Raw genomic sequence first — 17,182 nt, 5'->3', positions numbered from 1 at the left:
GTCCCGCGGCCCGGCCGGCCGCCCGCGCCACTTCAAGCCGCCCATGGTGCAGCGCATGTGGGCCGAGGCGGCCGGGCCTGCGGGCGGCGCCGAGTCGCTGTTTCCGGGCTCCAGGCGGAGCCGCAGCGTGTGGGACGCCGTGCGCCTGGAGGTGGGCGGCCCCGACAGCTGCCCGGTGGTGCTGCACAGCTTCACGCAGCTCGATCCTGACCTGCCGCGCCTGGAGGTGGGTGAGCCTCGCCGGCCCGGCTCTCGGCCGAGCGAGGAGTAGGTGGGGACGCAGCGCGCGTAGCGGATCGCCCACCGCGAGTGGCGGTGGCGGTGGTGGTGGTGGTCACCACCCCCCAGCCCAGGAGGTGCGCGGGGGGAGAGTCCTTCCGCAGAAACTCCCGTCCTTGCGCCCACCCCCAGGGCAGCCAGGTGGGCGTAGGGGCGGCCGCCGGGCAGGCAAAACAATTTCGGGACCAGATCCGGCTCTGGGACCCTTCTCTCCGTCCCAGTGCCTGCCCGCTCCGCTGCCCCTGCAACCCGGGCAGACGTGTTCCCGCGGGCGGTCTCGTCTATTCTGAGTCTGCCTTTCGCGGCCGCAGGGCTGGGCCGTACTTCATCCCTGTGGCCAGCTAGGGGGCCTGCTTAGGCGGTTTGGCTTCGAAACGCAGGTGATGGCACTAGTGATTAGGGCGGTGGCCTCCGGGAATCCTCGGGGGTGGCTGGGACCGCAGTGGCCCTCCAGGCAGCCCCCCTGGAGGGCAGAAGTGGACTCTGATGTTCAGAGCTGGGCAGAAGGGTGGAAGGGAGGGAGGCAGGCCCCCAACCCGTGGGCCAGGTGTCCAGGCGGGGAGGATGGGGCAAGGGCCTCTCAGATGGAGGCGTGACTCCCTTCTGCTTGATTAGAAAATGCGCTTCCACCCTGAATTTGTGAAGGTCGGGTAGGATTCAGCAGGGGGGTGTGCCTCTCGTGAACTCGGTGAGGGCGGGACTCCTGTTTCTAGTGCAGTGTTGGGAGGAGGGGGCCAGTGGGTCATGGGGAGCAGTGCCCTCCCTCTCCTCCCGCCTGACTCTGCCCCCCTGCCTGGGGCCAAGGTAGCAGAATCCGGGGGCTGGGGCCTAAACGGAGGGAGGCTGTTTCTGGGTCAGAGGGCTCAGTGGAGGTCCTGATCCCCCATGCTGGTATCCCCCACGTCGTTACTTTAGGCCCCGGTGAGCTGTAATTGCCAGCCTGAGTATTGGGCCTCTCTCTGTGTGACCCCAGTGCCTAGACAGGGTCTGGATGCGTAGTTATGGGAGGATAAAGCGGATCTTGTCCAGTGTGGGAGAGGGGGGAGGGAGCTCTTGGTGGGAGGACGGCAGGCCTTTATTGGTGAGCTTGGCGGGTGGCAGGGCCAGGCCTGTTCCCCGACCCTCATCCACCCACAGCTCTGGTCTTCATTGGCAGCTGGACCGAGCCCCCTGGGAGGGTGGGGGCGGGAGCCCTGACACCAGCCCAGCGCTCATCTGACTTTCATTATGTCTGGCAGCTCCTCCGGCTTTGTGTGCTGGAGGGTCCGGCCGGCACACTCACAGGGGCAGGCCGCCAGGCTGCTTCTCCTCCCTCCCTCCCTCCCCCTATCCATCTGTATCCCCAAGGAACCAAGGGAGAGTGCAGATCTGAGGCCTGCCCCTGCCCGGGGGTCTGCCTGCCTTCGCCCCTCTCGCCTCTCCCTTCTGGCCCCAGCACTGGCCTCCAGGCCGCGGCTGCTGTTTAGATATCAAAGGGGAAGCTTCTGGCTAGTGCAGGAAAGCCAGGGTCCTGGCAGGAGAGAAGGCCACTGCCGGAAACCAAACACAATGACCATTTACCGTGAGCTGGGGGAGGGCGTGGGGAGTCCCTGTCCCTCCTGCCAACACCGCCCCCCCCCACCCCCCGCAGCCAATTTCCTGGTTTCGGTGGCCTGCCAGAGCTGAGGCGGCCGCCTGTGGTCCCTGTCCTGTCTGGAAACCGTGAGGCAGTTTCTGTTTCCTCCCCAGGCCCCCTTTTCCTACTAAGCCTCCGCCCCGTCCTTCCCTCTCGGGGCTGCCAGATGTCCTCGCACATCTGGGTATCTGCTCGTCGTCATGATTTGGAGCCAAGCCACTGCTGACCCAGCTCGGCCGGCACGGTTCCGTGCTTCCTGGAGGTCCCTGGGCTCGCGCCCCCATCTCCATGCAGGCCACCAACTCAGCCAGGCGGGGATGGGTCCCAGAGTCCGGAGCACCTACTGGCTGCAGACATGACTCCCTCATTTGAGCTCACTTTGACCAGCCCTCTTGACTACGTGCCAAGCTCAGAAGGCTTCCCTCGTGGCTCAGGCAGTAAAGAAACTGCCTACAGTGCGGGAGACCCGGTTCGATCCTTGGGTTGGGTAGATCCCCTGGAGAAGGGAATGGCAACCCACTCCAGTATTCTTGCCTGGAGAATCTCATGGACAGAGGAGCCTGGCGGGCTATAGTCCATGGGATCAGAAAGAGTTGGACTGAGTGATTAACTCTGGAGCTCAGAGAAGTAGAGTCGTTGAATATACATGCAACCAGCGAGAGTGCAGCCCAGATTTGAACCTGGGCTGTGTTCTTTGCTGGGCGCCGTTGTGTACAAGAGCCCACGGGGATCGGTGGGATCATTACAAGTGTCTCTGGAGGACGGGGGAGCTGTGGAGCGGCGAGAACCAGGCCCAGGCAGCTCAGAAGCCCCCATGGTCAGTGAAGGGTAGGGGTGCTTAGAGACCAGAGGTAGGTGAAAGTGCTTTGGGCCAAAAGACACGGAGGAGAGCTTCACGGAAGAAATAAGCCCACAACTGGACCCTGAGAGTTTAAATAACATCCCATATGAGGCTGCACTTGGTGGGAGGCTCGGCACTGAGTAGTGTGCATGCATGGTGTCTGTTTCGGATCACGATCGCCCGCCGTCCATTTAACAGATGGAACAACCAAGGCACTAAGTTGCACAAACTTGCCAGTAAGTGGCAGGGGCGGGATTCTGACCCTAGGCACTAAGCCTGGAAGCCCTGAGCTCAGCGTGGGCGTGGAATGAAAGGAGGAGGGCTTCAGAGACGTGAGGGGGAAACCTGTCTCCCTCCAGCCTCCCCGCCTCCTTCCCCATTGTCTGTTCTCTGGATTTCAGGGTGTGCAGGGTTCTAGTCTAACCCCCGGGGCTCATTAGCCTCAGGCCAAGAGGCATGATCTGAAAGGGGTGTGTGTGTATGTTTGTGTGTGTGTGCAAAAGCCTGTGTACCATCCTCTTCCAAGCAGGCTTCCTGGTAGGCTCCAAGGGGACAGCCTCAGATAGCTGCAGAGCCTGTCGAGTTCAAGAGGGGGACTGACCGGCTGCCACCTGCTGGGCCCCCCACTTCCCATCTTGCTTTCCTCCGTAGGAGAAGAGGTGGGAGGGGGCCAGTCTGGCCGGTACCCGCGTCTTTGTCTTTGTTCCTTATCTGGGGGAGCGACTTCACCACTGCTCTGGTCGTTTCCCCATTTCCCCGTTTCCCCGGAGGCTCCAGGATGGCTCTGGAGCTGGAGTGAGTGGTGAGGATCAGCACTGGGAGGAGTCAGCCCCGTGCCCAGTCTGGAAGTTAGCCGTTTGCAGCAGCTAGCTGTTTGCAGGCCCCGCCCTCACTGCTGGTGAGGAGCTTTTGGAGGGGGACTTAGCACGGGCCGCCCATAGCCCTCAGGCGGCCCGTGGGGCCGTTTCAGGAGGCTGCACCCAGGCAGTCGAGGACCGTCCGCCCGGATGGTCCCCATGCGTGGCGCCATGCTGCCCAGCCTCCCAGACATAGAAGTGCTGCATTGTTGGACCTGCGGCTCCAGCGAAGTCACTGTCCCCAAACAAGTGCTGCGGAGGTGGGAGCTGAAACCTGCAGCCCGGTGTGGGAGGGTCTCTAAGCGGTCCCAGTCTCCCTCTGGGTATGGTGCTAGGGGAGCCGGGCAGGGGTGCCCGGCAGGGGGGCGGGGTTTGAGGAGCTCTTGGGAGCAGGTGTGGCCCAACATTTTCTTTGATCCCCCCCTCCCCTGGGAATCCTCAGATGCTGGCACAGCCAGCTCTGTGGTCTCACCTGAAGCCATGATGTTGCCTTTTGACCTGGGGGGGCAGCACCACGTAGGCTGGACCAGACTTGGGCTCTGAAGGGAGGGGAGCTGGGCTGGAAGCCGGGCTCAGCCTCTCACAGCCCTCGACCTGCTCGCGTTCCCTGAACCTTGGTTTTCTTATCTGTAAAGTGGGTTTGATGCCACTTCCTCTGCTTAGGGTTCTGGCAAGGCCTGAACAAGACAGGCAGCCTGACAAAGCGGTCCCCACCAGTGCCTGGCGCCGTGTCAGGGCCGGCCAGGCATGCCTGCCGCCATTGTGTTGTCTGACGAGGTGCCAGGGGAGTGCCTGTGCCCAGGGCTCTGAGAGGATACTGGTCAGCCTGGTCAGCGTGGTGCTTCCAGGCCAGGTTCTGGCAGCTGAGCTTGGACTGTGGCTGCCTGGGCCATCCCACGATAGGAGCCCCGACCAGACCCATCCCAGTAGAGAGGTGGGGGTCTGAGGGCGCTGGGCCCTGGTGCACCCCCCGCACCTGCTGTGTGATCTGAAGAGGCCTGTCCCATCTCTGGTCTCCCTCCAGCACCTGTCTGAACAGGGGCTGGACTCCATGTGGACCCTGTGACTGGCTGTGGCAGCTACGGTCCAGGTGGAGCATGGAGGCCTGGGGGCGTCTTCACGGGACACCAGGGGCCCAGGCCAGGGTTCAGTCCTGCTCTGCTGCCTCTTCCTGGCTCCTGACAGAGATCAGCTCCCACACAAGTGAGGTGTCAGGAGGATTACGTGTGACAGGTGTGCGAGGGGCGTGGCACCCAGGAGATGTCCACACGTGCTGGATGCTGTGGCCCGTGGTGGTGTTGTCAGCCAGCTCTGCCTGGCACTTCCCCCGCCCCAGACAGGCGCCCCTCCCCTCCGCTGCCACCAGCCAGGCCCCCTTGCAGGCCTGGTCCCTGGAGGCCTGACAGTCTGGAGCTGGTCCTGAGTGGGCAAGGCCAGCCTGGAGTCCGGTCCCTCCTCCCCCGGAAGCACATTTCTCTTCTAAATGCTGATGAGCAGCGAAGCTCAAGCTGGCCGGGAAGGTTCTTGGGAAGATGGGTCAGCCTCTGTGGGGCTCAGCCCAAGCCGGTCCCCACATGCCAGTTTCTGGGGTCACTAAGCTCCCTGGTTGCCCTGCCACCCAGGCACCTCGTGTGGTTCCCCCAATCAAGGCCGCCTCTGGGGCATGGTTCCTGGGGACCAGGAGTGTAGCCCCCCTCTATCCAGCACTGGCCGTCCACCCTCAGCAGGGTTCTATTCGGGCCCAGGGCCCAGGCCACCCACCTGAGGTGGGGGCAGGCTGGAGGGTGAGGTCCTGTTGCACACCAGAGGGTGGCACACACTTGGCATTTTCGTTCTCCCTGCCTTGTTGGGCACACATTCTGAGAGATGAACCAGGTCCCTTGACTGTCTCCCCTGGGCCTCAGTCTCCACCTGTGTAAAATGGGTGTGCGACTTGGTCTTCAAGCCCAGGAGCCTGTGTTCCGGAAGGCAGAGCAGCTGCCTCTGATGCTGATCGCTCTTGTGTTTTCCAACAAAAGGCTGAGAGGTCAGAAAGCTGCAGGCCTGGCTCCCTCCTCCTGGCACTTTTAGAATGGCCCGCCGTCCCTTTCACCTGCCCTCCCCAGGTTCCCGCGGGGCGCCTGGCAGGTCTCCCATTCCCCGCCCCATGTCCCCCGTCAACTTGCCAATGACAGTGTCCTCACGCCCGTTCCTGGGCGCTTTGTATGCCTGGCGCCCAGCTGGTCCTTCCTCACACTTGTCCCTTCTCATGACCCGCCCGCCTCATTGTCCCTTGGCTCCTCTCTCAGACAGGCTCACTGAGGCTGGGGCCTGCGGGACTCAGCCAAGCTGGGAGCAGAGCCCAGCAGGAGAAACAGCACCCCGGGGCCCGGCGGGCGCTGGAGAGGGGCCTCGTGTGCCCAGCGCTGCAGGTGCTGAGGGCCTCAGGGGACCTCTGTGGCTCAGTGGCCCTCAGCAGCGTGCCATGAGGCCCCTGAGCAGTGAGCTTGGGCATGTGGGGCCCGACACCATGCCCCTCAGCCAGCCTGACCTGAGCGAGACCCGGGTCCTCCATGTGCAGCCCCCGCCCCCCGGGGGTCGGGGGGACAGGGAGACTGTGGTGTGGGTTCAAGCCTTCCTTCTCCACCTGCCTCCCCGCCTCGGCCAGGTCCCCTGGGGCAGGGAGCATCCTGCAGCCAGAGGCATCCATGGATCTGGAGGCCCTGCGTGGCTCTGGTGTAGTTTCCACCAGAAATGAACAGGCGAACGGGAGGGCAGGGGTCCCCAGGGTGGGAGAAGGGCCACCTCCACATGTGCAGGCGTGAGCACCTTCCTGTGGGAGACGGCTGGTAAAGGCCCAGTGGGTCCCGGCGGGTCTAGCCTGAAATACAGGTGGAATCAGCTCCTGGCTGATCCCTGTTTTTTTATGCCTTGAGGGGCTCAGGGCTCGGCCTGCAGTCAGCTGGGGACACGGCACCTTGCTGCCCATCACCCTGAGAAGGCTGATCAGGTGGTTCCCTAACATACGCCACCCCAGCTGTTTCCTTGTCCCCGAGCCTCTGGGCTGTGCTCTGAGGGACGGAGCCAGGGGGTGCTGTGGGGCACCCTGGTGCCCATCCTGCCGGCCTCTGCTCACCAGAGCCTGGCAGTATCTCACCACCCTCCCTCCAGACCCAGGTGGTAGAAGACTGGGCAGCTGCCAGCTGGGTCCCGAGGGGCCCCGGGGACACGTCTGTGGGTGCCTGCTTGGGGCAGGACGGGAGGCGCTGTCCTCTGAGGACACGGCCGCCCTCGTGGAGTTGTATTCCGCTGCTTCCCAGGTGGCTCAGCGGTAAAGAATCTGCTTGCAGTGCAGGAGAGGCAGGTTCAATCCTTGGGTTGGGAAAATCCCCTGGAGAGGGAAGTGGCAACCCACTCCAGTATTCTTGCCTGGGAAAGTCCACAGACAGAGGAGCCTGGCGGGCTACAGTCTACAGGGTCACAAAGAGTTAGACACGACTGAGCGATGAACACTTGCAGTTTTTTTTCAAGAGCTCTGGGCAACTCTATAGACACCTCCCCTCAGGGCATCTGTTGTTTGCTTGCCCACTCCCTCCCCCTGCAGGCCCCCAGCCCCAGCCAGAGCATGGTGGGGGACGGGGCGGGGGGGGGGGGGGGGGCTTGGTACCGCCCACATGGGCTCCCAGTTCCCACGCCAGTGTGCTGCCTGCTATCAGCCTGGGTCACATGCTGGGACCAGGGCCCTGCCCTTCCTGCCCCGGAACATCCCATGGGCAAATGCTGTTGGCCACTCTCCTTCTCTGGCCCTGGAAGAGCAGTGGGAGTGGGCAGCTGATGCCCCCGCTCGACCGCTTTGTGCCCAGCTCCCCCCACCCGCCAACCCCGCAGCTCTCTTGGGAGCCCGCTCCGTTGTTGTCGTCGCTTGATAGTTGGTTTAAATGGCGCCTGCTTTCTGCGCTGCTTGGACAATCTGGTTTTTTTTTTCCTGTTGCTGCTGCTGTGAAGGGCGGGGGGGGGGGGGGGGGGGGGGGGGCTGGGGGGCTGGGCTCCGCGGGGCTGGTGCAGCTCCCCATCTGTGCGAGGGCGGGGGGTGATCCCCTACCCCCGGCCCCGCCTTCCCGGCGTAGCATGTGCGGCTCTCAGCGTCCTGCCCCGCCCCCCACCCGGCTGGCAGGAGGGGGCCCCTCGGGTGGGTGCAGGGCTAGAGGATTACATGAATCCCGGGCAGGGCCGACCAGCTGCTCGGCTGCTGCGAAGCCCGTGGCTCACTCACTGCGGAGCCGCTATTTAGACCCGCCTGGGGAACTGCGAGGCCTCCCTGGGGGTCGGCCTGGCCAGGGGGTGCTTCTGTCCAGCGGTCCCTGTTGGAGCCCCACTGGGAGCCCGGTGGGCACCCTCAGGGTTCAAGTCCAGTGCCCTCTGGCAGGCACGTCTGGCGACTGCTGGCGATTTGCATGCTCAGGACACTGTCTGGCTCGTGGCTGGAATCCCCGGGGGAGGGACAGGCCTTTCCAGGGTGGGTGGCAGCCTTTGTGGGAGGCAGTCCCGGACCCCCACCCCCACCCCCCGGAGAGCCCCAGAGGAGACGCAGAGGTGGGCAGAGGTGGGTGGACAGGGCCCTGGCCTGGCAGGTGGATGGCAGGCTCCTGACGTCACCCAGCACCATGGCCTCCTCTAGGCGGGGGAGGGATGTGTGAGGCCGGGAAGGACACTAAGCGTCTGTCTGGGGTTTGTTTTCTGCTTCAGGACGGAGGATTTCTCCTCCGGATGGCAGGGCTGGACCTCCTCCAGCGTGGGCTGTGGGGGTGTGTGGAGTGGGAGGGGGTGCTCGGGCTGGAGGAAAATCCGCCTGTGGGTTCCCCGCTGGCTTCCCAGAAACGCCTGGCTCTCTCTCCGGAGGCAGCGAAGGGCCGGGAGCCCCAGCGTGTTGCCCTGGCTTTCCCGTTGGTGCGATGCCCAGAGTGGGAGGGCGGCCTCAGGTCAGAGGAAGTGGGTTTCCGGAGGGTGGCTTTCCAGGCCTCTCAGAACCCTCCCAGAGCCCTGGAGGTAGGAGGTGGGAGGCCCAGCCACCCACCCCCCTCAGCCCTAAGCCCAGGGGGCACTGATGTCTGGGGGTACAGGACCCTGGGCACCTGGTTCCTTCCCAGGGCCCCAGCTGAGGCAGCGGGCTTTAGAGAAGGGCTGTTGGCGGGGCCCAGGCTGAGTCAGCGCTTTCACTGGGCCTTCTCTGAGCTCTACGCCCACCCCCCTCGGGGGCAGTGATCCGAGATCCCAGCTACCGGCATTGACCTTGTGACAGATGGCCCCGTGTCAGCGAGCACCTCCCCGCACCTCCCTAACCTTGAGAGTTCTGTCTCTACTCCCAGCCCCTGTCCCGCTCTCTGCCCTCCCCTACCTCAGGCTCACCTACCTCGTCCCAGGTTAGGAGCAGTGGGAGAGGAGACGGCGTGGTGCCAGGTCAGCAGTGACCAAGGCCTTCATCAGGCCTTGGTGAAGCCCACCCCCACAAAGCCTGTCTGCCCGGGGTCCAGGAGCTGCCAGATGGCCCCACCCCCCACTCCTGGCCCGGGACAAGTCCCGTGGTTTGCGGTTCTGTGGAAGTCCGGCCGCTAGCCCGGATGCCAGCAGCGTCACCCTTATGCTGTGCCCATGCAGATGGCAGTCAGGAAACTGGGAACTCCTTGGTTGCCCAAGAGGCACAAGGCCATGAATGAGCAAAGGGGAAGGAGGCGCCTCGGTTCGTGGCCATCGAGGACGCCCGCACCTCCCGCAGAGCCGGGGCGCTGACTCCAGGGCGGGGGTCAGCTGTGGAGGGGGGCCCCCCGGGAGGGACCAGAGCCCCCAGGGGCAGTTGGCCGAATCAGGGCCTTGGTTCCCCGGTCTGCCATTTAGTTGCCCATGGCAGTGTGCCTGTGGACCGGCGGTCCCTCCCATCTCCCTCCGCTGTGGTGTACTCACCTGTGAAATGACCAGGAACCATTCTCGTCTTGGCGTGGGGGGGCAACCAGGGCCGAAGCAGGCTGCGGTTGGAACCTTGGTGGGTGCATCTTGTCCACAGTCGCCATGGCTGGCAGAGTGAGGACGCGGAGGCTGGGGGCAGTCCCCAGCCCCCCCGCTGTGATCTTGTTCCATTCTGGACGGGAGGTCGCTGTGGCCACCCCCCTTTGCCTCATCCGGGGACAGAAGGTGGCACGCAGGTGTCCCACCCCCCACCCCCCACCTCCACCATCGCCGCACAGCCAGGCAGGCTGACACCCGTGCCCGGCGGCCGGGCACTGTCTTTGCAGAGCTCTACGCAGGAGATTGGCGAGGAGCTGGTCAACGGGGTCATCTACTCCATTTCCCTGCGCAAGATCCAAGTGCACCACGGTGCCAGCAAGGGCCAGCGCTGGCTTGGGGTGAGTGCGGGAGGGCCTGGGGTCCAGGGGCCTCCCACAGGGATCTGGGCCCCAACCCTGCCTCCCACAGCCCAGTCCACAGTTCACTGCTCTCTTATTTGTGTGAAACATCAAAAACACACTTTCATACTCTTTTCCTTCATGTTAGGCTGGGATTGTAGGGTAAGGAAGTTAGAGAAGGCAAGGTTCAGAAAAAGAACAAGACCGGCAATTTATAGGAATGGCTCGCCTTTAATGAGGTGAGAAGGGGCAGCAGTCAGTCTAGTGAGCTGCTGCACTAACCCAAGAAAAGAGTAAGTAAATACAGGCATATATGTGGAAATATACTGTCTAAAGGGGGCCTGTTCTCCAAAGTTGTTACCCTGCAGGGATTATTTATGCATTTTGCCCCAGTTTTTTTGGTTTTTCTTTTTCTATTGCGGATAATTGGTAGGTGTCCACCTTTATTTATTTGTTTTATTGTTTGGCCACACTACGCAGCAGGCATGCGGGATCTTAGGTCCCCAATCGGGTGGGTTGGTTCTGTGCCCCCTGCGTTGGAAGCTTGGAGTCTTAACCACTGGACCACTAGGGAAAGCCCTGCCCAGCACTATCATGGGTGGCCATCAGCCTGACTGCCCTTCCACACCTCTCCAAGCTTACATCATTTGACTTAATAGGGCTTTAAAAAAAAAAAAACAAAAAAAACCCCGAAGGGCTTAGGCTACTGTACATGGTTCTCTGCAGTCACTGTGATGGAGCCCAGCCCCACAACCCCTCCAGGTCGGAGCAGGGGCCTGATGGGTGCACAGCCTTTCAGAAGGGAGGCTGGTTGCTACCGTGACTCAGGCTTTCACTGCCTGGGACCTGGGCTGAATTCCTTTCTGCGTCCGTTTCCCCAGTGCTGCCCCAGTGCTGCCCTGACAGCCTCTGTGTCCAGACATACTGTTCTGGTACCCGGGGGATGAGCCTCTTGTTTTCTCACCCCTAGAATGAATCTGTTTTGCCAGAGCTCATGGGGATGATACTCCTCATATTGACGAGCTACGACCACTACTCAGCTAATAAAATGACCTCAAGGAGTTGTTTTTCATCATCCCCACCTCCAGTGTGAGCTGAGACCCTCATTCCGTTCGGGGCACTCACGTTCCCGTCTCCGGCCAGAGGCCACCGAGCACTTGGGACCTCCTCTGAGCTCCAGCGCCCCGCCTGCCTGCCCCTCAGGCCACAGTGCTGCAGCTGACCATCCCTTCCCCTTTGTCTCGCCCCAGTGTGAAAATGAGTCAGCCCTGAACCTCTACGAGACCTGCAAGGTACGCAGCGTGAAGGCGGGCACGCTGGAGAAGCTGGTGGAGCACCTCGTACCCGCCTTCCAGGGCAGCGACCTCTCCTACGTCACCATCTTCCTGTGCACCTACCGAGCCTTCACTACCACCCAGCAGGTCCTGGACCTGCTGTTCAAGAGGTGAGTGCCCCGCTCCTCCCTGCCCGCCCACTGGCTGTGTGTCTTGGGAGCGTCGGTTTGCCTCTCTGAGCCTCAGTCTGCTCCTGTGAAAGCAGGCTGCAGGAGGCCTAACCTCACAGCATTGGCAGGACCGTCAGATTAGCAGCCTTACGCCCGGCCCTGTGGAAAGGGCTGCTGAGGGTTGGTGTGGTTTTAATTAAGGTGTTCCTCCACCGTGAAGGGGCTTCCCTGGTGGCTCAGACAGTAGAGAATCTGCCTCAGTGTGGGAGACCCAGTTCAATCCCTGGGTCAGGAAGATCCCCTGGAAAAGGCAACGGCTACCCACTCCAGTATTCTTGCCTGGAGAACCCCATGGACAGAGGAGCCTGGCGAGCTATAGTCCATGGGGTTTCAGAGAATCAGACACGACTGAGCAACTAATGCTTTCACGCTCTCCCCCCATGAAGAAGCTCTCTGCCTCCAGCCTTTGGGCAGAGTCATCTTCTCATTTGTAAAGGAAGTTCAGGAGCCTATCTTGGGGTCCTCTCCTGGGATTAGCCAGAGCAGGGATCGCTGGAGGCTGGCAGAAGGCCCCAGGCCACTCAGGTGTCTGTAAAGTGCTGGTTGGGGTTCATTCATTCAGCAAATCTGTATGAAGCACCTACTGTGTGCAGGCACTTTTCTGGGCTTTTGGCTTAATTCAGGGAAGGGAGCAGATAGAATCCTGCCCTCCCGGGCTTCCATGCAAGTCGGGGGGTCAGCCAGTAACGCTGGACGTCATAGCAGGTACGGTAGATGTGACGCCCTCACGGCCTCCTCTAGATACGGGTGCATCCTTCCCTACTCCAGCGAGGACGGCGGACCCCAGGACCAACTCAAAAAGTGAGTGCACCTCAGGTCTGGTGGGAGGGTCTCCCGTCTACAAGGTGGGGTCCAGCGGAGGCTGAGGCTGGGGAGGCCTGGGCAGAACACTGGCTCCCCCACATCTTGTGATTCCCGCTGGAAGGCCGAGGTCTGGGCGCTTCTGCAGGATGAAAGGGGTAGGAGGGCTTTGGCTGGGGTCCCGGGTCCCCAGGGAGCAGAGGGGAGGCAGGGGGCTCAGAGCTGGGTCCTGAGAGCAAGTTCAGGTGTAGGAAGCTCATGATGGCTGGGCAGGGGGCTCTGCTTGTCCCCTCCTCCCTCCCATGTTTATGCAGCGCCTACTGTGTGCAGCGTGGCCAAGCCAAACCAATGAACAGAGCCTGGCCTTCTGCAGTTCCCTTTGGAGGGGGGTTCAGAGTAGGGGTGGGGGCAAGTAGTGGGGTGAGGGACCCAGAGTGGGGTGGGGGGCCCAGAGTGGGGGGGGCCCCAGGGGGGGGGTGGGGGCAGGCGGGAGAGAGTCAGGCTCTCTCAGGAAAGGAGAGGTGGTCACCGTGGACAGAGGGCTCCCTCCAGCCATGACTGCCAGCCCCGCCGCTGACCAGGCCTTGGCGTCCAGATGGGCGGGGCAAGCCCAGAAGCCCGGCCCCCAGGGGGTGCCAGCGGAGGGTCAAGAGGAAGGAAAGGCCAGGCTCTGACTCTGTTGCCCTCCCACCCGCCCCCAGTGCCATCTCCTCCATCCTGGGCACCTGGCTGGACCAGTACTCGGAGGACTTCTGTCAGCCCCCTGACTTCCCCTGCCTCAGGCAGCTGGTGGCCTACGTGCAGCTCAACATGCCCGGCTCCGACCTGGAGCGCCGGGCCCACCTCCTCCTGGCCCAGCTGGAGCATGCGGATCTCGGCGAGGCAGAGCCGGAGGGTGAGGAGGGCGGGGTGGGTGCTGGACTCGGGGTGGGGTGCCCCCATGGCAGAGCCAGAGGGTGAGGAGGGCGGGGTGGGCACTGGACTCGGGGGCGCCCCCATGGCAGAGCCGGAGGGTGAGGAGGGTGGCGTGGGTGCTGGACTCAGGGGGGGTGCCCCCATGGCAGAGCCAGAGGGTGAGGAGGGCGGCGTGGGTGCTGGACTTGGGGGGGGTGCCCCCATGGCAGAGCCGGAGGGTGAGGAGGGCGGGGTGGGCACTGGACTCAGTGGGGAGCCCCCACGGCAGCTGCTGGGCTGGGAGCAGAGACTGGCCTCCGAGTGCCTGCGTGGGGACCACCATCAGGAATGATGTCCTGTTGTGGGCTTTGGGGCCAAGGCTTCTCTGGAAGGCAGGGGCGTGCTTTCTGTCTTGGAAGGGCAGGCGTGTCACTGACCTTTTCTCCTCTTGCAGCTCTGTCCCCAGCTCCAGTTCCAGCTCTGAAACCAGCTGCCGAGCCAGAGCCCACACTAGGCCCAGACCTCGAGCCCGCTCCGGCACTGGCCCCAGAGCCAGCCCCGACGCCAGCTCCAACGCCACCTCCAGAGCTTGAGCCGGCTCTCTCGCAAACTCTAGAGCTCGAGCCGGCTGCAGCCCCAGAGACCCCCTGGCCTTTGCCCGTGGCTGCAGAGAACAGTCTTGGGGAGGAGAAGCCCCACCTCCTGGCGTTCCCTCCTGAACTTGTGGCGGAGCAGTTCACGCTGATGGATGCGGTAGGCAGCCTGTCTCGGCAAGGGTGGCCGTGGACACCCCTTCCCTCTGGCCTCTGCCACCCAGACCCTCTGGGCCCCGTCCAGAGCAGCTGGTGGTGGTTTAGTCGCTAACTCGTGTCCGACTCTTGTGACCCCTATGGACTGTAGCCCACCAGGCTCCTCTGTCCACAGGATTTTCCCAGGCAAGAATACTGGAGTGGGTTGCCATTTCCTTCTCCAGGGGATCTTCCCCACCCAGGAATCGAACCCGGGTCTCCTGCATTACAGGCAGATTCTTTACCGACTGAGCTCTGGGCTCAGTGCAGAGCCCCAAGAGCAGGGGTCCCGCCCCAAGTTCTAGTGCCACCGTTATAACCGTGTCACCTGGGCAGGTTTCCTTGCCCCAAGGCCTTGGTGGCCCTCCAGGCTGTGGACCTGGGACCCTGCCCTCCACATGCATTGACTGTGGATGACACTGGGTGGAACAGTCGGAAGTTGGGTGGGGTCTGGCCCCCTTGGGAGGGGAGAGGAGGGCTCGCTGAGGTGCCGCCAGCTCCGTGGACCACCCCCCGCCCCGGGTCTGCTGAGCAGGCCGCGGGGGCTTCTGCGTTTATCAGGCACCTGATGTGCATTAGAGACCAGGGCAGGCAGCAAAGGCCGTGGTTGTAGCGCCCAGGTGAAGGTGAGTCGGCACAGGAGACAGGCCCAAACCGCGACCTCGGGCTAAGATGCTGCTGGTCTGGGCAGGCGTGAGCCTCTTCTGGCGCCACGATTCAGGATGGGCTGGTGACAAGGCCCAGCTAGCTCGCTCCTGCCAGTTTCATCCTGGGTCATTGACGTACTGGACGCCCACAGTCAACAGGGAACAAAACCCTGAGACTTCACCCCCCCAAGTCAGCTCCCCCAACCCCCTCACCACCTCCCCAGCTTCCTGAGCTCCCAGCTCTGACCAGGGACCCAGGGGAGGTAGCGGGGGGATACCTGGGGTGCGGCAGAGCCGGGTGACCCTCCCCCTACGCCCCCCAGGAGCTGTTCAAGAAGGTGGTCCCCTACCACTGCCTGGGCTCCATCTGGTCCCAGCGGGACAAGAAGGGCAAGGAGCACCTGGCCCCCACCGTCCGCGCCACCGTCGCCCAGTTCAACAGCGTGGCCAACTGCGTCATCACCACTTGCCTCGGGGACCGGAGCGTGTCGGCCCGCCACAGGGCCAGGGTGGTGGAGCACTGGATCGAGGTGGCCAGGGTATGCACGCCCTCCAGGGCCCGGGGACCCACCCCTTTTCACCACGGGATTGAGTTCAGACCTTCCCCCTGGTGGCGGGGGGAGTTGGCATTACTCACGGGGGCCCAGGAGCACCTCCCAAGGCAGTCTCTTCTGGGAGGGAGCTCCCCGCTGAGAGGGACCAAAGCTGGAGCAGGCAAGCTGGGTACCCTTCATGGCCTGTCCCCTTCCCCCCCTAGGAGTGCCGAGTCCTCAAGAACTTCTCTTCCCTCTACGCCATCCTCTCTGCCCTGCAGAGCAACTCCATCCACCGGCTGAAGAAGATGTGGGAAGAGGTCTCCAGGTGGGCAGCCCTCTCCCCAGAGGGGCTCCAAGGGCCCTCCCGCAGGTTTGGGGGCCAGCCCGCAGTGAGCCTGGGGCTTGCCAGAACATGCGGCCTCCTGTGGGCGGGTTCCCCAGGGCCCACTGGCCTTAGGCCTGCAGCTCTGCCTCCGGCCTTGGTTTCCTTCTCTGCCGGGTACTGGATTGAGCCTCACTGGAGGCTTTTCTGTGTTTATTTCACAGCCACACAGTTCTGTCCGCTTAGTATCACCACAGCCCCCCATGCTCTAACGGCCAGGAGGGGCCTGGGTGAGCCACAAGAGACCCTCCCCAGGCGTGAGGAGCCCTTAGCGCCCAGTGGAACCCTGTTTGAAAACCACTGCCGCGCAGGCAGAGAGGGTCTCTGGGTCCTCAGATGTTTTTTGCCCCCACGCCACTCCCAACACACACACCATTCCCCACTTTCTCCTCTGCCAGGGACAGCCTCCGCGTCTTTCAGAAGCTGTCGGAGATTTTCTCGGACGAGAACAACTACTCCCTAAGCAGAGAACTGCTCATCAAGGTAGAGAAGGGGGCATGGCCTGGGCTGGGGTGGGGGTGCTGATGTTCCCATTGGAAGTTTCTGGGAAAACTCCTCCTGGGATCTGTTTGGTCCATGGGCTGGTGGCGGGGCGGGGGCACTCTGGGGACAGGAGGCCCTGGAGTGGGTGGGGCAGTGCTGCTGCAGAGCTCTGGAGGGGTGAGGGGCGAGATTAGAGTCCCCTGGGTCCGCGCTGGTTCCCCCCACCCCCAGGCACTCAGCTGCGCCCCCAGGGGTAGTTGGGATCCAGGCTGCGGGTCTCCTCCCTCCCTAGCCCAGCCTGTCCCCAGGACCCCACCCCCAGGCACTCAGCTGCACCCCCGGGGGTAGTTGGGACCCAGGCTGCGGGTCTCTTCCCTCCACAGCCCAGCCTGTCCCCAGGAAGCCAGGCGCTGCTGCTCCTCAGTCTACACTGTCCCCTGAGGGCCGAGCCCCCTGCCCGCCCAGGGACCCTGCTGCAGGGGCTCCCAGCCCAGGGTCCCAGTGAGCTGGCCCGGGAGGTGGGCCTGGGGGCTGGCAGCATGCAGCTGCCTGGGGCCTCATGCTGCCCCAGGGCAGACCCTGCCAATGCATCCCGGGGACACTTCTTGGATTCTCACCATGGGGCCTCTCTCGGCCATGATAAATACCCCAGATGGCTGGAGACAAGTGCAAGGGGTCTCTGGCATTCACTGGGGCCCCTCCACAGAAGCTTCCACAGAAAAGGGGAAGCAAAGTGGCAGCCCCAGCTCCCCCTGTCAGAGGTGGCACCCAGGAGACCCCTCCGGAGCGGGCGAGGGCGGAGTTCTGTGCAGCAGACATCCAGAGGGGCTCCAGGTGGCTGTGGAGCCTTTGGCACGGCGGACACCCCACCCGAGCCAGGCCTCCCGAGTCCCTGTCCCTCTCGCCAAGGCCCGCCTGAGCTCTGGGCCAGGACCCGGTCCCTGGAGGGTGGCAGCAGGGGCCGGGGGTGTGTGTGGGGCAGGATTCCTGCTCTCCTCTGAGTCCTTCCGAGATGAGGGAGATGGGGTGGGCAGCACCGGTGATGGGGGTGTGGCCTAAATCCTGGGAGACCCCGCGGAGGGGTGTAGTCCTCCTTCCAGATGAGGAGACGGGCTCGAGGAGGCCAGGCTGCGGCCCAGGCTCCCACCCCCGTGAGGCCTGGGTCGGGTGCAGTCCTC

The 17,182-nt window shown here is 63.3% G+C and overlaps 1 protein-coding gene across 5 annotated transcripts in view; it reads left to right on the top strand.

Moving 5' to 3' along the window:
• Positions 1 to 17,182, top strand: part of RALGDS (ral guanine nucleotide dissociation stimulator) — a 48,493-nt gene that overhangs the window by 24,134 nt on the left and 7,177 nt on the right. For 2 of the 5 annotated variants that reach the window (XM_040225486.1, XM_040225483.1), the window contains exons 1-9: positions 7 to 226; positions 9,859 to 9,969; positions 11,220 to 11,413; positions 12,176 to 12,274; positions 12,976 to 13,169; positions 13,623 to 13,921; positions 14,927 to 15,142; positions 15,361 to 15,464; positions 15,920 to 16,004. In XM_040225486.1, the coding sequence (XP_040081420.1) occupies positions 44 to 226; positions 9,859 to 9,969; positions 11,220 to 11,413; positions 12,176 to 12,274; positions 12,976 to 13,169; positions 13,623 to 13,921; positions 14,927 to 15,142; positions 15,361 to 15,464; positions 15,920 to 16,004 (1,485 nt within the window). In that variant the 5' untranslated portion in view covers positions 7 to 43. Of the gene's footprint in view, positions 1 to 6; positions 227 to 9,858; positions 9,970 to 11,219; positions 11,414 to 12,175; positions 12,275 to 12,975; positions 13,170 to 13,622; positions 13,922 to 14,926; positions 15,143 to 15,360; positions 15,465 to 15,919; positions 16,005 to 17,182 lie in introns of those variants that run through there. The other 3 variants (XM_040225485.1, XM_040225484.1, XM_040225487.1) reach the window with 3 other exon arrangements.

The sequence above is a fragment of the Oryx dammah genome, unplaced genomic scaffold (assembly GCF_014754425.2).
Source record: "Oryx dammah isolate SB20612 unplaced genomic scaffold, SCBI_Odam_1.1 HiC_scaffold_25, whole genome shotgun sequence".
NCBI classification, from domain to species: Eukaryota; Metazoa; Chordata; class Mammalia; order Artiodactyla; family Bovidae; genus Oryx; species Oryx dammah.
Note: the sequence above shows the minus strand (reverse complement) of the source record. Positions and strands in the feature narration are given on the sequence as shown.